The sequence below is a fragment of the Squalius cephalus genome (assembly GCF_949319135.1).
Source record: "Squalius cephalus genome assembly, chromosome: 4".
NCBI classification, from domain to species: domain Eukaryota; kingdom Metazoa; phylum Chordata; class Actinopteri; order Cypriniformes; family Leuciscidae; genus Squalius; species Squalius cephalus.
In genome coordinates, this window is record NC_137125.1 from 36226208 (window position 1) to 36251300 (window position 25093).

The 25093-nt window shown below is 36.7% G+C and overlaps 2 protein-coding genes across 4 annotated transcripts in view; one reads left to right on the top strand and one right to left on the bottom strand.

Annotated features, from left to right (window-relative positions):
- The window catches only part of b4galnt3a (beta-1,4-N-acetyl-galactosaminyl transferase 3a), a 30566-nt gene extending 16712 nt beyond the window's left edge, over nt 1-13854 (top strand). For both annotated transcript variants that reach the window (XM_079868265.1, XM_079868266.1), the window contains 17 exons: nt 941-1030; nt 1113-1203; nt 1315-1415; nt 5624-5691; nt 5791-5866; nt 5965-6031; nt 6546-6689; nt 6775-6881; nt 7700-7800; nt 7921-7982; nt 9747-9924; nt 10524-10747; nt 11942-12095; nt 12196-12268; nt 12373-12526; nt 12705-12831; nt 13373-13854. In XM_079868265.1, coding sequence (XP_079724391.1) covers nt 941-1030; nt 1113-1203; nt 1315-1415; nt 5624-5691; nt 5791-5866; nt 5965-6031; nt 6546-6689; nt 6775-6881; nt 7700-7800; nt 7921-7982; nt 9747-9924; nt 10524-10747; nt 11942-12095; nt 12196-12268; nt 12373-12526; nt 12705-12831; nt 13373-13475 — 1920 coding nt within the window. In that variant the 3' untranslated portion in view covers nt 13476-13854. The remainder of the gene's footprint in view (nt 1-940; nt 1031-1112; nt 1204-1314; nt 1416-5623; nt 5692-5790; nt 5867-5964; nt 6032-6545; nt 6690-6774; nt 6882-7699; nt 7801-7920; nt 7983-9746; nt 9925-10523; nt 10748-11941; nt 12096-12195; nt 12269-12372; nt 12527-12704; nt 12832-13372) is intronic.
- Nucleotides 13855-16264: 2410 nt separating this feature from the next.
- On the bottom strand, nt 16265-22237 carry tnni1d (troponin I, skeletal, slow d). 2 transcript variants are annotated; one of them, XM_079868267.1, is made up of 8 exons: nt 22186-22237; nt 22044-22072; nt 21480-21518; nt 21346-21387; nt 21137-21268; nt 20948-21037; nt 17275-17457; nt 16265-16995 (listed from the first exon to the last, which is right to left on the bottom strand). In XM_079868267.1, the coding sequence occupies exons 2-8, from the start codon at nt 22050-22052 to the stop codon at nt 16909-16911; spliced, it is 582 nt and encodes a 193-aa protein (XP_079724393.1). In that variant the 5' UTR covers nt 22053-22072; nt 22186-22237; the 3' UTR covers nt 16265-16908. The 2 variants fall into 2 exon arrangements, with proteins under 2 accessions (XP_079724393.1, XP_079724394.1); XM_079868268.1 differs by having other exon boundaries at nt 16266-16995; nt 22041-22072; nt 22187-22233.
- Between the last annotated feature and the right edge of the window lie 2856 nt (nt 22238-25093).

Genomic DNA, 25093 nt, shown 5'->3' on the forward strand with positions numbered 1-25093 from the left:
TTCTTACGATGCACTTGGGGATGTACGATTACTCCAGAGCACTCGTAGATCTACGAAGATTTTCAAGTGCTACTTAAGCTACGATGCTTTTGGGAAACAGACCGTAATATTAAGATCAGTCGTACGATCGTTTTTACGTTCAACTTAGGCTTACGATGCTTTTGGGAAACGCAGCCCAGGTTAGTAAACCGCACCCGAGCAAGCACAATTTGCAGTTCCTCCGGAAATGCATTTTTCTAGTTTATTTTGAAAGTTAATTATGGGTATGGGGTGTAAAAAGTGCTCTGTTGTAATTGTACATTGTAAATAAACTAAATAAGCATGTCCAAAAAAAAGTTAAATAAAAGGAAAAACTAACTCAGACTTAAAGATTATATAGTTGCAGAAATATCTCATATTGCAAAAAACAAATGTAATTTACAATACAAGTCTGCAGCAAAATATGATGTTTGCAATTGGTGGGGGGTGAAAAGATGCATTTAAATTGGTTCACTGACCCACTATAGGTACTAGACTCTAGAGAAAATGTTTAAGCATTAAACAATATATAAAAAGTTCCCCAAAATTAAAATTAAAATAAGATTCATATAGTATTATTAATTTATTCATATTATCATTAATATATTAAAATAATATAGCTTTGTTGAAATGCTAAAAACAATCAACATGTAAATATGTCAACACTCCCAATTTCTGTTAAATAAAAATGTAGAAAACAAGCATCTTTGTCATAATTACAGCAGAAATACTGGAGGAAACCTCTCTTACATTGTGTTGGACTATGAAGATAATTGAGTCAAAAAGATTGAGAACCACTTAGATCCTTTATTTTTAAGAGTGATACATATATTCATAAATTGCAACAATTGCATTATATTGGTGCCTATTCACGACAATAGTTTGATTGCTTTTTTATGGTGCATTTTTATCTTCCCCTCAGGGTCGAGTGAATATGCACGTTTTTGAAGACTGTTGCGGCGGATCCCTTGATCAACTTAGGAATAACCTGCTCTATCCCCTATTTCCCAATGTTAGTTCTACACACATTTAGTTGTATCCTATTAACAATGATAGTCTCAGTGTATAATATAATATCATTGCGTTTTGTAAAGGTGCGTACTACGGTGAGCAGACTTGCTGTGTCCCCTCAATGGAGCAATTATGGTCTGAGAATCTTTGGCTACCTTCATCCTTCAGAAACTGGTAGGTCCAGCATGAAAATAAAAGTTTTCATTTTATGTATTTTTTATATTGAATGTAATTATACACATATAGAGGGAATAAACAAATACACTGATTTTTTTCTGTTTATAGAAGAATTTATTTTTGCTGTCGCCTCTGATGATAACTCGGAGTTCTGGCTCAGTTTAAATGAAAGTCCAGAAAACATTCAACTTCTCGCTTATGTTGGTGAGGTAATTTCTGGTGTGAATGATTCAAGTGGGTGAGAGATTCAAGTGCATGAGTGGGTGAGATTTACTATGGAACTGAATATAAAATTATGCAATGTATCACACTAGTGGAAGAAGATTTTGTTTTTACTCACCCTGATGTCATTCCAAACCTGTGGAACAGAATATGAGACTTTTTGATGAATCTTCACACAGCTGTTTTCTATAAAGTGACAGTTTGTAGTGACCATGTGTTGTCTAGTTCGAAACAGGACAAAAAGCACAATAATTACATATGTAACCCAGTTACTTGATAGGGAAAGAGATGCTGCGTCAAGACATTGACACTATGGTCTGAAGCACGTGTGGAAAACGTCAAACTTGATTGGCCAACAGTGTGGTTAGGTGACATAGCGTCAGCATGCTGAACTCAACACTGTCATTACGTTGACGCTATGGGAACGTTAATAACCACATTGCCATACTGAAAAAATGCCTAACCAACAAGGTTTTGAAGTATGCACAAGCACAAACCTTTAGGTCTAAGGTACGGATTAAACCAAAAGAGTCAAGGCCAGGTGTTAGTCCAATTCAAAAAAACATCCATGAATGCATGTGGAAAGCACCAGCCTGCCGCAACACAAACATATAAAAGCATATTAATTAGACAAAGCCAAGAGACGTACACTCCAAATGGAGTGGAGCCCATTACCCAAGGACTAAGCTTACGTGTCTCACAGGTAACTGAAATTGTCTAAACTGAATGGGCACAATCTTAGAATACTTCTCCATAAAGGTAGTCCCCCCAGTGCCTGGTGGTGAAGCATACTGCGCACCTCGTAGGCCGGAAATGGAACTTAACCTAACATAAAGGCTAAATTCTAAACTTATCCACAAAGCCTGGAAGGCCTGGAAGATACGCAGGCAATTAGGTTGTGAAGTACGAATATGGACAGACCTGTTAGCCTCCAGAAGATTCCTTAGAATCCTCCCTTTGCAAGTTCCATTTAGAATAAAATCCATGAATGTGCACAAAAAGGGACAGCCCACTGCAGCACAAAGCACTCCATAATGGCATACCTTAAATGCCTAAGAAGAAACCACACCCTTAGTATGGTATGCTTAATGCTTAAAGGAAAAACATGATGTACGCCTCATAAGCGAAGAGAAATAACAAACCAATAAAGTTATAACTTCCATTTTATAAACCCAAAAATACCTGAATCCTGGGGTATAAACCATCCAACTGAAGAACTATATGAATGTGTGCGGAAGGAATAATCCACCACAACACAACATCCCAAAAGGGCTCACCCTTAGGTTAAACGGGTGGTTGATTATGATTTCACTTTTTTAACTTTAGTTAGTGTGTAATGTTGTTGTTTGAGCATAAACAACATCTGCAAAGTTACGAGGCTCAAAGTTCAAAGCAAAGGGAGATATTTCCTTTTAAAGAAATTGCTTGTAAGGACTACAACAAACAGCTGGTAGGGACTACACGACATTCCTCCTGGGTTGGTGACATCACTAACCCTAAAATTTACGTAAACCACAGGAATGCGATTTATAGATTATCATGACAGAATATGCTAATCAATGACAAGAAGATAGTTAACTCCACATCAGCTACATAAATTTAAACAAACAAAAAAGTTTTTTTAATTTTCAGGACACAAGCTGTTGTAGCTCCGCCCCCCAATGCTGGAGCAGCAGCTTATTTGCATTTAAAGGGACAAACACAAAAACTGTGCATTTTTGCTCACCCTCAAAAAGTGACAATTTTAACATGCTATATAAATTATCTGTTGAGTATTTTGAGCTAAAACCTTACATACACACTCAGGGGACATCAGGGACTTATTTTACGTCTTGTGAAAAGGGCATTATACCACCCCTTTAATGCCAAAAAAACAAAACAACAGTTTGAGTATAGTATTAATGCCTACAGGCATAGCATGGCGTGCACCTCATAAACAAGTGAGAAAAAGTCAACCAAAAAGGTTGTAATTTAAAGTTTTCTATTCTATTAACCTTATGGCCTGAGGTCCTGAGGTTGAATTCATATCAAAACAACACCAGAACCTTATGAATGCGTGCGGACAGGGCCAGCCTGCCACAGCACAAACATCTTGTAATGTCGCACACTCCTAGTGAGCCCTGATGCCTAGTAGAAAAAGAAAATGCATCAAAAATCCAATGGGATAGAAGCTGCTTGGAGACAGGGAAACCTCTGCCACAGCCTCCAAAGCAGACCAGTAACTGATCTGATTTATACCACAAGCCTAACAATGTAAATCCTCAAGGCCCTGACTGTGGACAAGAGATGAAACCTTTCTTACTCTGGCAAGTCAAATGGCAGAAGAGAAAAGGCTTGAAGGATGACTGAATGAATGGTTAAAAAAAGCACCTTTGGAACGTAACCTGGCCTGGGGTGCAATAGAACTTTGACTAGTCCAGGGGCAAAAACTAAGCAGGAGGAGCTGAATGAGCCTGCAAGTCTCCTACTCTCTTAAGCAAAGTTAACACTAGTAACAGAGCTACCTTGAGTCAGAAACTTCTCAGAGGCTGACTACAAGGGTTCAGACGGAGCCTCTGATAAGCCTTCCAGGACTATGGAAAGATTCCAGGAAGGATGAGACACAGGAGGATACCTCCCCAAAAAGGTTCAAAAGTGAACTTGGCAAGCTGAATGATGGCCAAGTAAACTTTAAGAGTACCAGGTGATAGTCCTGCCAGAAGACGCTCCTGCAAGAACTCCAGCACTGAACCAACTGGGTCAGTGTAGTGCTGAGTACACCATGATGCAAGAGGGCATAAAGTTTCCTCATGGGTGGAGCTCTAGCTTTTAGGTTGGTATCCACAACCTCAGTTGATAGACTGGAACCTATGAGCTGGTATTTCTCAGGGGCCAGACCCACAATTCCCAAATCTCGTGACGGGGGTGGAGAATCAACCCCTGTGACTAGGACCCCAATCAAAGAATCAAACCCCGTGTTCCCTCCAGGTCGGAAATCTCCAAAGGAGAGCTTTCGAGGAGACAAAGCCTCACCAGGACTCCATGGAGCAGAGCAATTGGGGAAAAATACATACAGATGCAGCCTCGGCCATGGCTGTACCATGGCATCCAGCTCAGTTGGAGCTGGAGATGTGAGAGTGAACCAGAGTGAATAGTGGGTCGACTCTGCTGGGGTGAACAGGTCCACTTCTGCTCTGCTGTACCAAATCAACTCGAGATAGATAAAGTTTCTCTAGGTCTGATGTCCGGAGGAGGACAGAAGGCCTGCAGTACTCTAGGTCTTACAGTATTAGTAGGAACCTTAGGAACATAACCTGGTCTTAGGGTGAAGAAACCACTTTACCATACCAGGAGCAAATTCCATACACGAGGGAAATACCGAAAGTGCTTGAATCTCCAATTCTCTTGAGAGACGAAATAGCGAGGAGAAAGACAGTCTTTAGAAATATTCTCAGAAACGTCCTCAATGGGCTCAAATGGAGCTAGGGAGAGGCCTTCTAGTACAACATCCAAGTCCCATCTCGGCACCCTCCTGCGGACTGCTGGCCTCAACCTCAAAGTGCCACAAAGGAAACAAGTTATTAGTAGGTGTCTCCTCAAATATACTCCACTCAAAGGGATGCGGTAAGCAGCTAGTGCCACCACGTACACCTTCAGTGTGAAGGGGGATAACCCTGCGGAAAAAGCGCTCCTGCAGGAACTCTAGCACTGCACCCACTGGGTCCAGCTGGTGCTCTCCACACCAGAAAGTGAAAAGGCATACAGTTTCCTTGTGGATGGTGCTCTGGAGTGGAGAATGGTCTCACCAACCTCGGTTGAGAGGTTGGTGAGACCAACCTCTCAACCTCTCACTGCCATTTATAAATCCTTTCCAATGCCCTCATGGGATAGTAAAGTGTCAATCAGATGCGCACTTCAGGGTACTTTTCGCCTGAAGTACTGTTTTATGAATACTACAAATTCAGAAGATTAATTTCATTGTTTAATAACTGGTTGTACCATATATAAATCCAAGCACCATTTCTATTAATGATACTGTTATATAAACATATTTAAATATGCTATATATCATAAAATATATAGAAAAAAAGCTATTGCATAATGTATTTGCAGATGCAAATTGGTTTAAAATGTTGGTATATACTATTATATACAGACATAAAATGTGACTTGAGTGTCTAATTATGATTGTGGCATGTTTCTGTTCACGAATCAGACAGGAAATGAATGGACTGCTCCAGGCGAGTATTGGAAATTTGCATCCCAGATATCCAAACCTATCTTGTACGGCATATTTATTGTTGCATTTTTTGATATTTCAAAACAATTATCAAAAAAGACTTTATAGAACCCAACTGATGCCAGTCTATCTTTCTTCCCCAGGTTAGTGAAAGACATGAAATATTTTTTTGAAGTTGTTTTAAAACAGAATGCCGGAATTGATCATCTGGAAATTGCGGTATGTACTGTTTGTATGTGTTACAAAAAAGTTTAGCTTGTACAATCACCTTAACATGGCACATTTTGTTGATCTCAGTTTCTGTTTTTCTTCTGCAGTGGAGGTTAAACCATGACAATGGCACTTTTTCTGTGATAACCTCTGAGTTTTTATCATTATATGAAGGTATGTTTGTCGCAAAATTACAAAATTATGAGCCCGATGACAGAAATGTTCAGAGTTTTGCAAAATGTTGTTGATGTGATGTTATGTGCTTCAGAACACAAATGAAGATATTTTTAATGAAATCTGAGAGCTTTCTGTCCTTACATTGATAGTCTACGCAACTACCACTTTCAAGCTCCAGGTAGTAAAGACATCATTAAAGTAATCCATGTGACGCCAGTGGTTTAACCTAAATTTTATGGAGCGACACAATAGGTTACTTTCATTATGTCTTCACTACCTTTCTGGGGCTTGAAAGTGGTAGTTACGTAGCTGTCAATGGAGGGACAGAAAGCACTCAGATTTCATTATTTTATTTGTGTTCCGAAGATAAATGAATGTATTATGGGTTTGGAACGACATGAGGGTGAGTAATTAATAACAGAATTTTTTTTTTTTTTTTGGGTGAACTAAGCTTTAATATATTTTTTCCTTATAAAAATCATGAAAACATGTACACTCATTTCTTTGTCAGATGAATCTTCCCTACAAATGGGAGATATTGAACACATACCTCAAACAAAAGCAAGTTACGATAGACTCCTCGAGTCGATTCCCTTGTCACCTCATCCTGTAGGAGAAAAGATCAGAGAAGACCCACGGGATCACATCTATAAATGTCAGCATTATCTCCAATTTACATGGAAATTTAAAGATTACAATTGCCTGAATGACATTTTAACTGTTCTCATTCTGTTAACCAGACAAAATTCTAGATGAATCCAACCTGAAAGACTTGTTTCCCGAATGCCATTACGAACCAAGTTATGTATTCACTAAACAGATTGAACGATATCAAGGTGTATATTTGGTGAGTTAAACATTTTCAATCTCTGCATAAACTAAGCTCTTATTCTAACAAAAACTTCTCAGTTTCTTTTATAACTGATTTTATAACTGATTTTCGCTGATTATTTGGCACCGATAACAACTGTATCAGACATCTAAAATTTAACGGTAAGTTTTTTGTTTTGTTATTTATCTGTGGGTGATGTCGGGGGGTTCTAGAGTACAACCAGGCCTCTATATGTAAATATGAGTGCCTAACAACTTAGCATACTACCCCACCGTCTAGCCGAGCTCTAGGAGTAGAAGCCTCTGTATGACGACTTGTAAGGAGGTTCACAGAGAGCCTACAACTCACAAAAGCTATCCTAGCGGAGCTCTGGGGAGTGGAGGCCTAAGATAACTCTCTCGAGCAAGAGGATACCTTACAACGCTTCCAGTAGCCAAGGAGGCTCACAGAGAGCATAACAACTTAGCTCTAGAAGGACTCAACTCTCTAAATCGAGGGGAGACCTAACTACGGCCCATGCTCAGGACATTGTCCTAGCAGAAAACACTGTCCTAGCAGAGCTATGGGAAGCGGAGGTCTCAGTGAGATGACTCTCCCTAGCGAGAGGAGTCCTAGCTACGCGCGGAGTAGCAAAGAGGATCACTGATACGTTCGTTTCCATGGATTAGATACACGACTGTTTCTTGTCTCATTAATCATCTAGCCCTGTGTATTTAATGTTGTAATTAAATTGATAAATTGTATACATTGTGACAACTTGCCACTCTAAAGAGACAGATCCTGTAAATAGTCAGGATAATTCATATATTTGGCCCTGTTTCTTGTTCTTATAGATTCATTTTTCTTCAGTGTACCCAAATGACTACACAAGGCAAACTCATGATCTCAATGATGAGATGTGCTTTTACACGCAAGATCCATCATTTCAGGCAGAGTATGAAGCATACAGTATTGCTTGATATTGTCTTGTTCTGTAGTCTTCACATTAGTTCACCAGTTTTACCTGCATTTCTTGTTTGTAACTAACTGTATGCAACTTGTACTACTTTTTTAGTAAAGGACTTGCTGCTTACCTGACTGAGGTTGAAGACCCTGATGTACAAAAGATAGATACAGGTAAAACTATTATTCCGATATAAGGGAATACATTTAAACCGTTTTTTATTCACAAAACACATTATAAGCACAGCTGGCATTTGAGACATTCGGTTTGAGTCCTTACCATTAATGCTACCCTACAGTACAGCTACAGTACAGCAAAAAATGGTTCTTATTATGAAGACCATTCTTTGTGAAATAGACAGTACTTATTCTGAACCTAGTGTGATTCAAAGAACACTTGAAGAACAATTATTATTTTTACAATTGTAGGCTCCAATTATATACTTAATACATTTTGTAAAGCAGAAACAACAGGAACAACAGGAATAAAACTAGACCAGAAAAATGGTAATTGGTAAATTCCAGCAAAAATGTCCTGAAGACAACCAATTTAGGACATGGTTGCAGCCAGTTGGTTGTCAAAATGAAGAAGGATTTAGCTGCATTTGTAAAAAGGTATTTTTAAGTTGGGTAGCTACAATCAATGGCGTAAAATCTCATAATGCAGTCTGACAGCCACAAATCGACGGTAAAAGGCATGTGTAGTTACTTTCCCTCATCAGCTTGACATCCGCTGTTAAAGCTCACTTTGCGTTTTTGTGCAGATGATTTGTTGACATGCAATGTTTTGACACAGCGCTGTCTCTTTTGACTGACTTGAGTGGTATAATTGTTGATTACTGTCTGTGTTTAAGGCTTAAAAAACAATTATATATATATATATATATATATATATATATATATATATATATATATATATATATATATTATGTATATATACAAAATGTACAATTTTGTGTGTACAGTATATATATATATATATATATATATATATATATATATATATATATATATATATATATATATATATATATATGAAGAGTTCAGATGCAAAAGCCTCTAAGTGCCATCTGAAATTTTTTTATAAAGCTTGTTAATTTAAGTTCAGTAATTTCACTTAAATGACAATTAATAGGTAATTTGCATTGCCATTTAAGTGAAATTATTGAACTTAAATATACGAGCTTGATAAAAATGATCATTCTAGAAGAAAATTTCAGATGGCACTTAGAGGCTTTTGCATCTGAACTCTTCATATATATTATATATAGCCTACAAACATGAATCGTATGCGTTAAAGCGTTAATGTTGACAGCCCTAATATATATATATACATTTTTGTCCAGTTTAACGCATTAAATTATTTAACGCAAAATGCAGCATCCGCTAATTTTTGTCATCCTTTGGGTAGCGTTATATGATCCTGCTCTTATTCATGCAAATGCTTTTTAACGCGCTGCCTATGCCTTCGCGCTTGAACGAACAATAACACACACAACAATTATGCCAAAATGTCTGTTTTGTTGAGTTTCCTCATAACATAAGATCAGTCTTAAATTAGTTAAATAAAGTCTTAAATGAACGCAAAGAGTTGTGAGAGTCGAACATCAATAGCTGTATTAGTATCAGTGATAATGGCTTTTATGTTGTCTCATTTGTAGATTAACTGTGAAATTATTACATTATTAAATATATATAAACTATATATAAACCTATACAAATTTAATTGCGATTAATCACAGAAAAAATGTGTGATTAATCGAGTTAATTTTTTTATCGATTGACAGCACACATATATATATATATATACTGTATAATACCCGTGGTTAGTCATGGGTCGTGTAAGGCATTAAAAATGTACAAAAATGGCATTAAAAGCATTACATTTAATTTGAAGATACCTGCAGAAACCCTGTCTAAAACATTCTACAAAATCAGGTGAAGGTCCTTTTTGGCAGCGTGTCTATGACGTGAAACCCCTCAATCTTGCTTCAAAGCAAACTACCGTTGTGGCAAATTCCTGCAGAACAGCTGGAAACATTGTGATGTCCCAAGATCATGCCATGCACATCGTTAGAGCCTTTTTGAAAGCACTGCATTCAAGAGAAGAGACACAGTAAGTTTGTCCAGTTCTTACCTCTTTCAACCTTCCTCATTCAAGAAAAGCCTGAAAGGGGTGGAGGTGGGGGGAGGGATATTTCAGTTTTCAATCAAGAATTTAACTTTTCTTTATTTAGAACATTCATTTGTTTTGAATATCAACATTTGAAATGTAAATCACATTTCTCAATGCCTTAACTTGACAAGACACATCTTACCCCCAAAGTGTGGCAAGTTTTTTTAATTCTTATTTTTGTACGGCTATATGTTCTAGACCAGGGGTTCCCAATCACATTCCTGGAGCAGCACTGCACTGCACGTTTTTCATGTCTCCTTTGTCTGACACCCATTTCAGGTCCTGGAGTATGCAGAACGTGTAGTGTTGGGGCGGGGCATGGAGGGGGGGCTGGGGATTCTGTCTAGTCCCTGTTATAGACAACTAAAGCATAATTTAAGTGACAGTTTACCCCTGGTATGCACTAATTAGCACTTTGGCCTTTTCAGCCACACCCAGAATGGCCCTTTTTGTTCTTCAAACTTGACCACAAAGTAGGTGTGTCCAGTCCACATACTTTTGGAGTTATGCTATTTTTTTATGTTTTTATATTTTCACAGTGGTTACTCCCTGTTGCGTGTGGTAAATGTTGTAAGGCGTGAAGATAAGGACGTGGGCAGTCGTTATCTGGTGGAACTGGAACTTGTGGGCCCACATAGTCAGAAAGTTCTTGTTTCACGTTACGTTTATGCACAAGCTGAGGATTCATCGAAACAAATGTTTCTCTGCAGTCCAAAATCATTCAACTGGAACCCATCTGCTACTGTTCATATAATTGTGGCAGGTGAAACTAATCAGATGTATCAATATCTGTCTTTTAACTGTATTGCAAGTCTTGTTGGAATTACAGTACTTACAAAATTACAAATTCGATATTCAACTAGGAGTAATTCATGTCTTTAAACTCCAAATGCTCAACACACCAAAATAGATCCTCTTAAAAGCCAAATACACGATTACAATAATGCATTAAGATTAAGCTATATCAAGCAGTAAAATAAGTGGAAATTCAATAACTGAATGAAAAACAATAAAAAAGGAAAAAATTGCTGTATACCTTATCTACCCTCGAAGGGTGCATATTACTTAAGGTACTAATAAACAGTGAATTCTGTTTATTCTATGTGAAATTTCGTTTCCAAAAACACCTCTCTGAAATAAGTCATGTAATGAACTTACTGTGTAATTACCTTGTAACTACAATAATGACAACAATGTGAAAGTTTCTTCCTAGTCAAAAATTCTTGTTACAATTTTTTTTCCCGATGGTCCACCTTAGACATTCTACTTACCATAAGTACCTTTGCAACTACATGTCAACTAACTCTCAGAGGATGAGTAGATTGTTAGTAGACTGTTAGGTTAGAGTCAGGTGTTAGGGTTTGGATTAGTAGAATAAGTTGACGTAGTTAAAAAGTTGCTTATAGTCAGTAGAATGTCTGTTAGGCGAGCATCAAAATAAAGTGTTAGCAAATCGTCCCCTTGGAATTATAAGGTTCTATCTGACATTTTTGTCAAAATTGAGTTATTCACATATTCTTATTCTGTGACCACTTCTTTACATTATGTGATGGTTTTTTTTTTAAAGTTGTGTACATTTTGGAAATTTTTTATTTAGAAAATAAAAAGGTTCTTTCTACACAGTCGAATGGAATGCAAAATCTTTAAAGCTCAATATCTCAAAACTGCTCAGAACACAGATAGAACCTTATAATTCCAAGGGGACGAAATATTAAGCAGATAGTCTACTTATATATACTATATATATATATATATATATATATATATATATATATATATATATATATATACATATATATATATATATATATATACTTATGAAGTTACATATAGTTAGTAGAATGTCTAAAGTGGACTATTGAAATAAACTGAATACAACAATACTTTGATTTCCATCATCAGATATTGTCCATGTGTTCAAATACTGTGTTTTTAAGCTTCATTTGTCTCCAAACAGTGAAAAATCAGGCCAGATGGATCATACAGTTTATCAGGGAAATGGAAAAAGTGTACAGAGCAACTGGGGACAAAAACTTTAATGTAATAATTATAGACTACAACAGCTCTGACATGGATATTGAGAAAAGACTCAAAAAGGCAAAATTACCTAGGTAAAACACTTTGTTTTAAACTTTTTTTGTACATGAGTGTGTTTTTTCAGTGCCCATATCAAAGGCTAACTGTGTCAACATTCACACTTCAAATATACAGTTACAAGTTTAAGAGGATGGAGGGTAATTTTCAAAGAACAGGTGGCCTTCAAGCTGGAATAGATCTTGTTGAAGTAGGTAACCTCATTTTAACAATCAAAGCTCTTCATGTTTCCGATGTCAAGCTACTTTTATTGGATGAATGAATGGAAAGTTAATTTTGGTCCTTCCTCCTTAGGATGAGCACAGTATTTTGTTCCTGTGTGACCTGCACCTCTACTATCCTGTGAATATAATAAACAGTATTCGAAAACACTGTATTGAGGGAAAGATGGTTTATGCTCCAGTGGTGTTGAGGTTGGATTGTGGTGCTTCACCAAGAGTCCCAAATGGTACCGGTACTCTTTAAAGTGGCTCTTATGCCAAACCAAAACCTAAGATTATCTAAAACATTAACACTATACTTTTCCTGCTTTGCTGACAAATCTTCTAAAAATGCTACTGTACTTTTTATTTGTTTTTCAATATGATATTGTTTGAGTAAGCTCAAATATCTCTGCTCTTCCATAGGTCTTTGGGAGATTGCTGGTTATGGTTTGGTGGGAATCTACAAGTCAGACATGGACCGTATTGGTGGCATGAACACCAGAGAATTCACAGACAAATGGGGGGGTGAAGACTGGGAGTTATTAGACAGGTAATGAAAGCCTATTGTCTTTGAAATGATCAAAACATTCCTAGTGTTTCGTTGATTACACCTGTGCACTCAGTAATTTTTCGCTAATTGAACAAGTTTTGTCAGTTAAAGAAATTATAGAACTTTTGATATATATTATTTCAGTGATGAACAACCACATGAGATGAATAATCAGTCTTCCAGGAAAAGCTGTTTTATTCTACAAGGAGTTTGCTCCACCATTTTGAAATCACATGACTAACCATGTCATACAATTGCTTGTTACTAGTATTACTACTATGTTTACTTTATATATACAGATTTAAGGCACTTTAAAAAGCACAAACAAAAGTACTGAAACAAGCAAACAAGTGTATAACAAAAAAGTGGAAAAAAAAGAAGTGGCTAATAAACTAAACAGGCAATAAGCATCCATCCATGCCATTGGTGTTACTGCGACAAAAAAAATTTTTGTTTAAAATTACTGAGTGCACCTTTCATTTAAAAATAAATAAATATTATCCTAAAATATATCTTTAAACCTCTTATTTTTCTCTTTTAGAATCTTAAGCAATGGGTTAGAGGTGGAACGACTCCACCTGAGAAATTTTTTCCACCATTTCCACTCCAAACGTGGGATGTGGGTAAACAACAATCCAGGATAAATACGAATGATTCTTTTTTTCCAAAACCAGTTAAGCACAAACCTCGTCCCACAGCCGGTATCATTGGTAAACTCAATCATGCAGTCACCTGTCAATAAATGCTCAGACTTCATGGATTCAACTCAGAACTCAGAAAAATCATGGATTTATCGATCAAGACCAAAAGTATAGTGCTATATCAGGATGTGCAACCAATGTTATACTAGAAGTGTAGATCAGAGGTTAGTATTTGTTTCCGCATTATGTAGGCAGTGAGCAATGTGATTGACATGACAAGGAAATCTTTAGAACTGGTTTTGGGTGGGATTTGTGCTGATTTTGGAGGGGAAATGCACACATGCCTACAGTATACCTCTGATGGCATGATTTACAAGCAGAATGGGCCTTTTAAATGAAGTTGTAAGTTTACTTTGAGTTTGAATGTTTTATACTGTTTTATAATCTATTGATTTAATATAATACAATTTTTTGCACATTTTTGGATACAATGTTTTGGTTTGTGGATATATTTACATGTGTAGGTTTAAGTTTTTTTTATTTGATCAATTGTTTAACATATAAGTTTGATATGGATAGACATGAATAAGTTTACTGAACTAAAGATATTTAAAGTGAAGGCTATAAGTTAGACATGATTAAGTTTACTAACATTTACACAGAACAAGTTTTTCCAGTCCACTGCGCTTTTGTGCCATGGTTCTTCAATGGAAACACGCTAGACAGACTGATTAGTCTCTTTTGCAGCGTCTCCTGCATGGCAAATTATTCTAAAAATGCAGCTCTCTAGTTCTCACTTTTTTTCATTCCACTTAACTGTGTATTGTTTTTAACAGCAAAAACAGGTTCTGTCGGAACCAGCCCTAACTTTCTGTACAACAAACACTCACACACAAAGTCAAATAAAAGAAAGTCCTACTCAAACCCGGGGAAAAGAAATCATATACAAATATCTGAAGGCTAGTCATTATCTATTATTTATTCAGCTTGGTCTGCACGAAAGTGTTTTTTTTTTTTTTTTTTTTTTATGTTTAGCTACTGGCCAAGTTTTTAAAGGAAGTCTTCTGCTCACAATGGCTGCATTTATTTGATTAAAAATACAATAAAAACAGTAATATTAAACTGGGTAATACAAACTGGGTAACGAGCAACACAGCTGAACACAATTAACTCATAATGAGGTGATCATGGTAACTTAAGAAATGGCGGGAATACAAACAAAGGCATGTGACGTGAAAATAAACTGAATGAGTGTCACATGATTCTTCAATAAATATGTCTTTACTGTCACTTTAATGCATCCTTACTGCAATGACCCCAAATTTTAATGTATGAAGACCCACAGTCTTTGTCTCTTGTGCCTTTGAGTTCACCGTGTGCTTCAATGTTCTTCAAGGGTAAGTGAGATTAGTTGCAATGAACAAATAGTCTAAAAATATAGTGTGAACCACTTTAGATGATGCCAACTTTAGTCGCTACCCTCTCAACTTACTACCGAAGAATTTTAGTATCCAGTCGCAATTTAGTTACTTTAGATCTAGCATTAGTCAATCAGCCAATAACAAGTATTTTATTTCCATGTGTTATGCAAAAGACAAACTGCATTATATTCTTATCTCAGTGGCAATGTGTAACATGCAAATATGGACAATGCACACCTGTAAAGAAAAACAAGAAGTCAAGTCACATTTAGCGCTTTATACAATACAGATTGTTTCAAAGCAGCTTTACAGTGAAAAACGGGACAATAATGATCAATGATGCGAATCGAATTCAAATCTGACAATTGTGGCATTGTGTCAATAGCAAAAATAAAACTTCTGAATATGAACGAAAGTCTTACGGGTTTGGAACAACATGAGGGTGAGTAATTACTGACAGAATGTTTGGGTGAACTAACCCTTTAAACTGAATCTTTCATTGATCCAGTTTGTCAGCAAACATACTTGAAATGTTCATCACTATTTGATACATGGGTTGGGTTAAAGACCCTAAGAAGTGTCTGTTGTCAACACATTTTTTTTTTGTCATTGTTTGTTTTTAGCATAAACCACGTCTGAAATTCGAGTGTTGCTATGGTGTCAACGACCCATGTAGGTGACAACAGGAAAGCTTTCTTGTCCTGCATGCTTTAGGTTCCCAATGACGTGTGCACTTTTTAATGTTCATCTCTTCAAGGTTGAGTCAGATTAGATATGGGGTACAACAGAACTAAAAATACAGCATGAACTGTGCTGTCCGGAAACAATGGCCAGCTTGACCTCTTTATGCTGTCACCATGGAAGATGGCCCGTCGCCTAACCTGCTAGCTTAGCTGGTCTTATCAGCTTCACAATAGTGAAATATCATATTTAAGTCAGAAAATAAGAATGGATAATGAATCATATCATATTGTAACTGACTGAACAAAACACATAATCATTTGTCATCTTTAAGCATCAGTTGTGTATCATTAATCATGGAGAAATACATTGAAGAGTACATCTAAAAAGCGTAAAGAAAGATGTTTTACTGTTCAAATATTAGTTACATTACATATTCCATTGTGTCTGCATTTCCACACATTTTAATGCTATTAAAAAATCTTGAACCTTTAGCAAAATGAGTTGAATACTGTGAATACTAAATTAATAGGGGGGGAAACAAGTTTAAGCCAATTCTGCAACTTTTATTGCCAATTTAAGACTTCAATGTAGCACACAGAAACACACATATATCCCAGTGTAACTTATACTGAGTTGGTTTTTATATATATATATATATATATATATATATATATATATATATATATATATATATATATATATATATTTATTTATATTCATCATGCATGCATTCATAATGAATGAAATTATGGCAGACTATAAAGAATATAGGATGCAGACTATAGGTCTCAAAAACACCAGAATATACAAAGGCATATTTCATGTCTCTATCAACTCTTTAGAGAAGGGATGTCAATCATATTTTTAAAGGAAAATCATATTTTTAAAGCTTGCCCCATGTCATTGAATTGAATATAGCCATGTAAGCAGTCTTCTAAATTCTACTTTTCTGTTACACACAAATAAGACCATAATTCGGGTTTGGATCAACATAACATAGCAAGCAATAGCCGACATTTCACCATCTCAGTATAGACCAACTATAGACCCGATATAGTCCAGCTATGAGTAACCCACTTCTAGCCAAAATAACCTTGAATTTGGTATTTGGCCAAAATAACTTGCGATATGTATGATATTCCATCATATAAGCAAAGTCAACAGTGATTACAAGGTGTGCGGTTTAATTTCTTTGACATGTTTAATGTGTAGCCTGTGTATCTATTCTTGTGCTATGGTTAGACCTCTATTACATTTTCACTGACATCCCAAATTCTGCCTTGTTTTAGCCTAGACTCTAGGGCTGTGTTTGGACGGCTATTAGACGTCTTTTAAGCATCAAACATCTTCTTTCTTCCCTCCATGCCAGACATGGCTTCCACATTCTTACGCCAGTCACCTACTTCACTGGTCAAGACCTATTTGACAGAAAGAAGAATTGGATTTTAATGGTAACATTTGAAATGGTTAAATTCATGGCATTCAATATTTCCATAATGTGGAGATGAATTTAAGTATCTGTTGCGACTGAGACTTTTTACAACAACAATAAAAAAGATTGAAATAAAAATACAATAATTTGGACTCTAGAAAACACAACATCAAAAAACAACAGGTAAACAACATGACGTTTGCTTAAAATCTAAAGTTATTCGTATTAGCTAATTTCGGTATACGTTTTATGTTTATCGCCTTACCTTTTCTTGCTTTATATCCTCCTTCTTGACCGACTTCAGATTTGCACGGAGGTCCATGGAGCCTTTGTGTTTGGAGCCCAGCAAAGCCCTCATCATCTCATCAGCAGACACACGCACCTTCCTCAGGGCGGGTTTCTTGAACTTCCCCCCTAGATCCTGAACTTTCAGCTTAAGTTCATTGATCTAATCAAGGGAATACAAAATTTCCATTACCAAGGAGGCATAATGCTATCCCTTAGAACTCTGATTCATCTCAGTGGAAGTTCGTTAGTTGGTACACCCTCAGAAGTATGCAACCCACTGTCTGGACTTTGGTTCATTTTTGTCCTGGTTTTTTTGTTTTTTTGTTTTCTTGCTCTATATGGTGATTGTACGGCATCAGCAATTGGTAGTCACACTATATCTGCTCTCACTCTGCATTTCCTTGGATCCAAAGTGTTTATTGACCTTCACTGTCAGTCTCGCTTCTGTCCTGATGGTCTTGACAGTCCTGTCAATTCTGTGTGTCTCTGGTCAGTCTGGTTTGATCCTCTGCTTTGTTCAAGTGTGCGTTTCTCAAAAGCATTGTCAGCCAATTACTGTAGCAAGTTCCATTGTAATCAACATATTTCAGACCGAGCATTGTTAAATAGGACGGTCTAGCCTACAGAGGGCTGCTCTTGTCTAGCCTCTGTGACAGCTGCCATTGACGGGCAACAGTAACGTTTGTACTGGACTTTTTAAAAAGTTATATTCAACTGTCTGAAAGCAAAACTGAGTTCACAACTTTTCTAAATATGTTCCCCTTGGTCAATTTATGTACATAATAAAAAGTATAAACTATTTGTAATAGTCCATCTTAGTAAGATATGCCAACATTTAAAAATCCTATCATCACCAGTACACAGTGGATGGGCCATGAATGATCCATCTGTTGTATCTTTCATAGCCAACGAAAAGAAGGACGCATTGGTAACACTTTACAATAAGGTTCATTAGTTAACATTAGTTAATGTATAAACTAACATGAACTAACAATGAGCAATACATTTGTTACAGTATTTATTAATCTTTGTTCATGTTGGTTAATAAAAATACAGCTGTTCATTGTTCACGTTAGTTCACAGTGCATTAACTAATGTTAACAAATACAGTCTTTGATTTTAATAACGTATTAGTAAATGGTGAAATTAATATTAACTTAAATGAATAAATGCTGAAGAAGTATTGTTCATTCTTAGTTCATGTTACTAATGTTAACTAATGAACCTTATTGTAAAGTGTTACAGACGCATTTCGAGGCCGAATTTGAAGGAGCCTTTGAATTGGTACAGCCTTCGTCATGCCGGTATGACGCAATCAGTCTTTGAATGCAGCCTTTCGAAGGACGCAGCCTCTGAATTGGGACACAGCTTATATCTTTCATTCCATATACAAATTTCATTCTACCTTACATCTTGTCAAGAGAATGAAAACGGCATTTTTGAACACTATGCATGTGTGAATATGCTCTAGACTAGTTACTCTAAGGGAAACCTGGAGTATGTGGAGTATGAAATAAGAGGGAACAAGCAAAAGAATCAAACATCTATAAATAGAGCAAAACAACAGAGGACAAAAAAGGTAGTCCTCAGATGCCATGTTCACTTGCGTGATGGCATTAATGACAGTTCTATATTGTTGAACCAACGTGGTTTGTACAACATATGTGCAAACAAAGATTCTGCAGGTTTGGAAACTATAAATGAGAAATGCACCCCTTCCTGTTTCTGGCTGTTTCCTGGTTATTGACCCCTGCCTGTCACTGACTTTGATCCTGATTCACCCTCGAATTCACTTTCTGCTGTTTGTTCCAGGACTGTTAATTGTTTTCTGTTGATTAGTTTCCATTCAACATCACTCAGCTCTTGGCTCCAGGAGAAGACACACCCTAAGTAAACATACCTGAACCAGCTAATCAAGGTCTTCATCTCACTAGAAAATTCCAAGTAAGTGTGTTGGAGCTTGCCTGAGACTCCTGCTGTACTGAATATCCAAGAATGCTAGTAAAGCTTCCAGACTTAGGGGTAGCCAATCCTGCTCCTGGAGGATTGACATCATGCAAAGTTTAGCTCCAACCTGCTCAAATAAACCTGCCTGAAAATTTCTTGTCGAGGTCCTGAATACATTGATTAGCTGTTTCTGGTGTTTCTAATTAGGGTTGGAGCTAAACTGCAGGAAAGTGGCCTTCCAGGAGCAGGATGGACACCCCCGTTCTGCCTTTATGTTGTTTTAGTTTGGTTATTTAAGAAATTCATAATAAATAATAATAAAGCAAGATACCCTGTTGAAATATGTGAGATGTGTGGTTTATTTAAACTGCAAAGGTGAAGTATAAATTCAAATTATTGTGACAGATGTGACGGGGGAGGAGAATTTATATGTGCGTCACGTTTAGTCGATAAAACTCTTCGAAAAACTGTGTATCCTCGCTCATGACTCCTCTGGAAGCTTCCTCACTGCTCGATCCTCGACTCCTCGCGGTGCAATTAGAGAATTGAGATGTCCTTCAAGATGGCTGAGCTCGATCGGTTTCCGGGTCATAGGATGGAGGACGGAGGAGCGAGGAAACGAGGAGGGATATTGAGAAGCACCCCAAGTAATCGCTTATTAACCTCTTCTATGACTATATACTGACACCACTTGGTGTGGATGCAGAAACATGCAAACGAAAGTGATTTATATGTAAGGTGGGTCAGCTAAATAAATGATTATTATTCTTCTAATCTAAAAATAGCAGCAATCATGAGGAGATGACCAGCCTTACATAAAATAAAAAAAGTTTTGTCTAGGATACTGATATGTCTATACCAGTTGTCTATAATCCATTTTTCCTGGAGGACCACAGAAGTATTTAGCACCCACTTATAGCACTCTAACACAGAGTTTCCCAACCCTATTCCTGGAGATATCCCAAAAGTACACTTTGTTTCCCTTATCTGACACATCCATTTTAGGTCTTAGAGTTTCTGCTAATGAACTGTTGAGTTGATTCAGGTGTTTGAGTTTGAAAATGTGTAAAGTAAATGTGCCTCCAGGAACAGAGTTTGGAAATACTGCTTTAATTCACAGTCCTGAAAGTTTATAGATCTCAGAGACTTTGATTAGCTGGTTCAGGTTTGTTTAATTAGAGAGAAACTGTGCAGGTCTGCGGACCTCCTTGGAGACCTCTGGTCTCTAGAGAATAGTCAGGGGTGGGTAACTCTGGCCCTCAGGGTCCACTATCTTTGTAAGTTCCCCTGATTTTAGTAATCCTCAAGACCTTGATAAACTGGTTCTGGTGAGTTCGATCTGGATTGAAGTTAAACTCTGCATTACAGAAGACCTTGAAGACCAGAGTCCAGCCAACATCTCATGTTGGGGCCAATGTAGGCACAATATGGGCTTGAGGTTTGGGCCTCAAATGTGTTTGTGATTCTGTGTTGGTCCTATCTGCATTTGCCCAAGTTAGATTCTACATGAGATTCATATGGAGATTTGAATCAGATAAAATCAGATTTGAATCAGGCTGGCATGGAACCCATGGACAAATCCATTTGGGGCCAATACTTAAAACTAATATCGTGCCTACATTGGCCTCACCATGAAATGTAGACTGGGAGTTGCCCACCCCGGGTATATTCCAAATATACCTTATTTGTTGGTTTAGACTTACATCTTTGTTGTGCTTGATAACTTTATCCTCATAGCCGTACCTCTCCTCATCTACTACATCGATTTTTTTGTAGAGCTGCTTACACAGATTCTGAAGATGAATATAAAGCATTAGTAAATACAACTGGTTTAAGAAATATTGAATGAAGCTAAACAGCATGTTTTGTCTTCAACAGACTGAATGTATCACCTGTAACTCCTCCAGAGAGAGTCCAGATAACTGCAAAGGAGGATGTTTTTCTGTGAGGTAGCGATTTTTCTCTTCATCCCTGTCCTGTTTCTCATTTTCCAAATCCTCCATTGCTCTGTTAAGAAGCATTATCTGATTGAAGATGGAAGAGGAGCTTTAATAACAATTTCACAACAAAGTAGGAAATAAGTTATGAAAATAAATCTAACCTTTAGAGAAAGTTTCCTAGATGCTGAAATCTTTGACTTAGGCTGTTAAAAAAGGTAAGGGAAATGAGGTATTGGTAGAACATTGATAAAATATTTATTGGCATGGCATGATTTTTAAAATAATCAAGACGTACTTTGATGTCCATTTTTGGATTTCCAGGCCTTCGTATCTGCTATATGACAATATAAATTAAGCAACATAGTTCACATTTGAAAGCAAGCATATTGATTTGAAATTTATGTAAATACTAAAAGCAATATATAACATTTATGTAAATATGGAAAACAGTATGGAAAACAAATGCTTACCTGCCTGCCGTTCCGTATCGTTTGTTAAGAAACAAAAAAGGGAAACAATCATCAGTATGCATTTATTAAAGCATTTTAAGTAATCAAACTGTTTGACTGAAGTAATTCAAAACATTTATTGATCACTAAATAATGCACTTTGAGTGGCTTGTTCAATTTCTCAAGCACATGTGTACTGACAAATGAAGCTTATCATAACTTTTTTTTTTTTCTTGCATAATTTTGTGTGAGGACATTTTTGATAGGAACTCTGAAATATTCACTAAAATGAAAAATAAATGTGACTGGTAGCACCAGTATCACATACTTTACATGGAAAAGAATGAAATTCTTTACATTAAAATGCTAAATTATGAATAACCTTTGGGTAAAAAAAGGACTTGTACTTACTCGCCCATTGTGACGTCTTGCTGAACAACTAAAAAAGAAATTCAAGAGATTTCAGATGAAACTTACAAAATAAGGAAAACAATAAACTGAAAATGTTCTCAAGACAAAGTCAACTCTTTAAAGTAAGCGTGGATGCTGTACCCTGGTATCTATCTGGTTGATGGCCACGGACAGAAGGCAGAACAACAGGGTGTTGAGACAAAGGGATTTTATAGCCCAGCCGCCACTGGCTGGCAGATATAGTTTCTGTCGCCAGGAATGCCTTGGCAGTGCTCTAGAAATGAAATATCACCAACTGCAAAGCTGTAACAATACAGCAATACATAAGAATACATGATGACTTTTCTTTGGACTGGAGTTGAGTTCATAAACCCTCACACAATCAAACACAATATTGACTCCATTGAAATTTTCATCCAGACGCTGATATACCCTCTTAAAATAGTTCCTGATGGGTCGTGACCCAAAAATGGATCGCAAGTCTGTTCTCTGTGAACAGCAGGGCAAGCAATGTTAAATGCAAATGATAAACTGTAACACTATATGTTTATTTTTGACTTTAGTCAAATATAGTTTTCTATATAATTTGATGCCTTCCCATATAAAATTGCTGTTATAAAAAGACAGTGAGTTCAATCAAACTCAGATCCATCTGTCATTTGTTAATGTGCCTAATAGTAAATCAGTATGTAGTGCAGTGTTTTTGGTATCTGCTTATTTACTGTCTTTTGTGTTGAAAATTGTTATTGCCTATGCATTTATGGTAATATTTTCCTTTTGTAAAATAATAGAGCAGTTTTGATACCGTGTGAATGTCACATTCTAAGGCTACGTTTACACGTGGCCGGTTATTGTCATAAACGGACATTTCACCCTCTCCGTTTCCAGAAAAGTGTTAATTTACACAAACCTGTGTATATGCCGTCAAGAGCATGCCAAACTTGTAGGTGGCAGTGTAATGTTAGCCCATGTTAGCCAATCAGAATCCCGAAAATATAGGTCGCACCTTTGACGCAGTGCAAGTTCTGTCGCATACTGTGACGTCGACTGCCTAAAACTCTGTTTTTCTTAGTTTACATGCAAATGTGCAAACAGAGTTTTCCAAAATCTCCACTCTGGCCGGAGTTTTTAGAAAGAATCGTTTTCAGAGGCGAATTCTCCGTTTGCGTGTAAACGAGGGGCAATGTCTCCGTTTTTCAAAATAACCATGTAAGTGTAAACGGTGCCTTAGTTGGTTTTCTCTTATTTAGTATTCATGTTTTTGGTTTTGTCTTCTTGTTCTGGTTTGATTGTCATTGCTAATTGGTTCTGTTCGGTCTGTTCCGTAACCATGGTTACACATTGTTTGATTAATTTAGTTCAGGTGTTTATCATTGAGTTTCTGTCTGTTAGTTTGTCAGTTCACATCAATGAGTGTGTGCTTTGGCGTATTTCCTCGTGGATGAATTAAAGACTTTGTATGTTCCACTACTTTGTATGTTCCATGTCCTACGGCACTATGGAAATTTTTGATGGCAGTAATCAAATTCTTTGGTTTCCAAAATAACCTCATAGCAACTCATGTTGGTTCTTGAGTACTGAGTGCAAAAAGGAAACTAGCATGTGTGCTCTAGAAAGTTGTCACTGGTCAAACCCAACTCTAAGTCTCCTTCATTCGTCTCCTGCAAAGCCTCCCTCGCCTCTGCTGTCTACCTTGAACCCCTCGGCTTGTCCAGTGGTTCCTCCGTCCGCCTTGGTCTGTGATTCCCTCATCTCCACATGAGGACAGAGATGGATAATCATAGGTTAGTAGTTAAAACATGAGTACAATACTTATGAATACTTACAAGTTCTCATGAGGTCAAGTTGCAAATTCTTATTGAAAATCAGTGAATGAATAAACTGAAAATGGTTTCTTATGGTCGGTACCATCTACTGAATTATTGTCTCTGGTGTTTGCAGGAAGGCAGAGGAAGATGAATTAAATTCCAAAACACAAAATTGAATAATAATATACTACTAGGCAGGCTAACAGGCAGAAGCAAAACACACTAAACTGAATGAATGTAATTGAGACCGGACAAGGTTGCAGCTTAAATAGTGACTCAAACTTGGTAATTAATCTAACACAGCTAAAACAAAAGAACTCGTAAGACTTTTTATGCATTTTGGCTGTTCATTTACACAACATCTGTTTTGGGTGCCTGAAAACGCAAGTGCAAGTTTTTGAAAACGGTCTCCGTGTAAACCCCGTCTATGGTGTAAACAGCAAAAATGCGATGTTCAGTCTACAGTCAGTATTCAGTCTATAGTGTTTCATCGCCATCTTCTGGCCTGGCAGCAGAATACAAAGTTTTTAGACGTTTTCGCGGATCCATGTGAATGGAGATCATTTTGACAATGGTGTCGTCTGTATGTGGAAAACTCAAAGGAAAAACTTCTCCGTTTTAAGCATATCGTTGTTGTGTAAACGTACCAAGTCTATGAAAATTGAACACAATGGTGACTATTATTATTGCTATTACATGCGGTCGCTATTTTAGTTTTTCTGGTGCTGCTAGCAAATGGAAATTTAGGATTATATTATAAAGGAATATAATAATTTTTTTTTTTTTTTTACAATTATAAGAAATACTAATTAATATTAATACTTATGTCAGTCAGGACATAATAAAGTGGTTTACACTTTATTTGCAACTACGTGTCAACTAACTCGCCTTAGAGTATTAGTAGACAGTTAGTGTTAACAGACATTAAGATGACAGTCTACTAATGCTTTAATGACTGGTAGTTGACAGAGTTGAAAAGTTACTTTATAGTTAGTAGAATGTCTAAAGTGGACTATAGAAATGAAGTGTTACCTATATTTGAATCATAATGACATACTGAGTTATTAAAGAGGTGGTGCTGAGGTAAACATTGTCATAATTTTGATTAAAATAAATAGAACATGCCATAATGGTATTTACGTGCAGTGAATAGTTGATGTTTCATTAAATTCCGGACTAATGTCAATCAAAACAACAGTACATAAAATGTATTCAGAATTAAAGAAAGGTGACCTTTTGTC

What these genes read in the sequence shown, in the direction of transcription:
- tnni1d (XM_079868267.1), bottom strand. An exon ending in ATCCAAAAATGGACATCAAA is followed by an intron (nt 21,388 to 21,479) that starts GTACGTCTTGAT and finishes CTTTTTTAACAG; the next exon opens with CCTAAGTCAAAGATTTCAGC. An exon ending in AGGATATAAAGCAAGAAAAG is followed by an intron (nt 16,996 to 17,274) that starts GTAAGGCGATAA and finishes TCTGTCAAATAG; the next exon opens with GTCTTGACCAGTGAAGTAGG.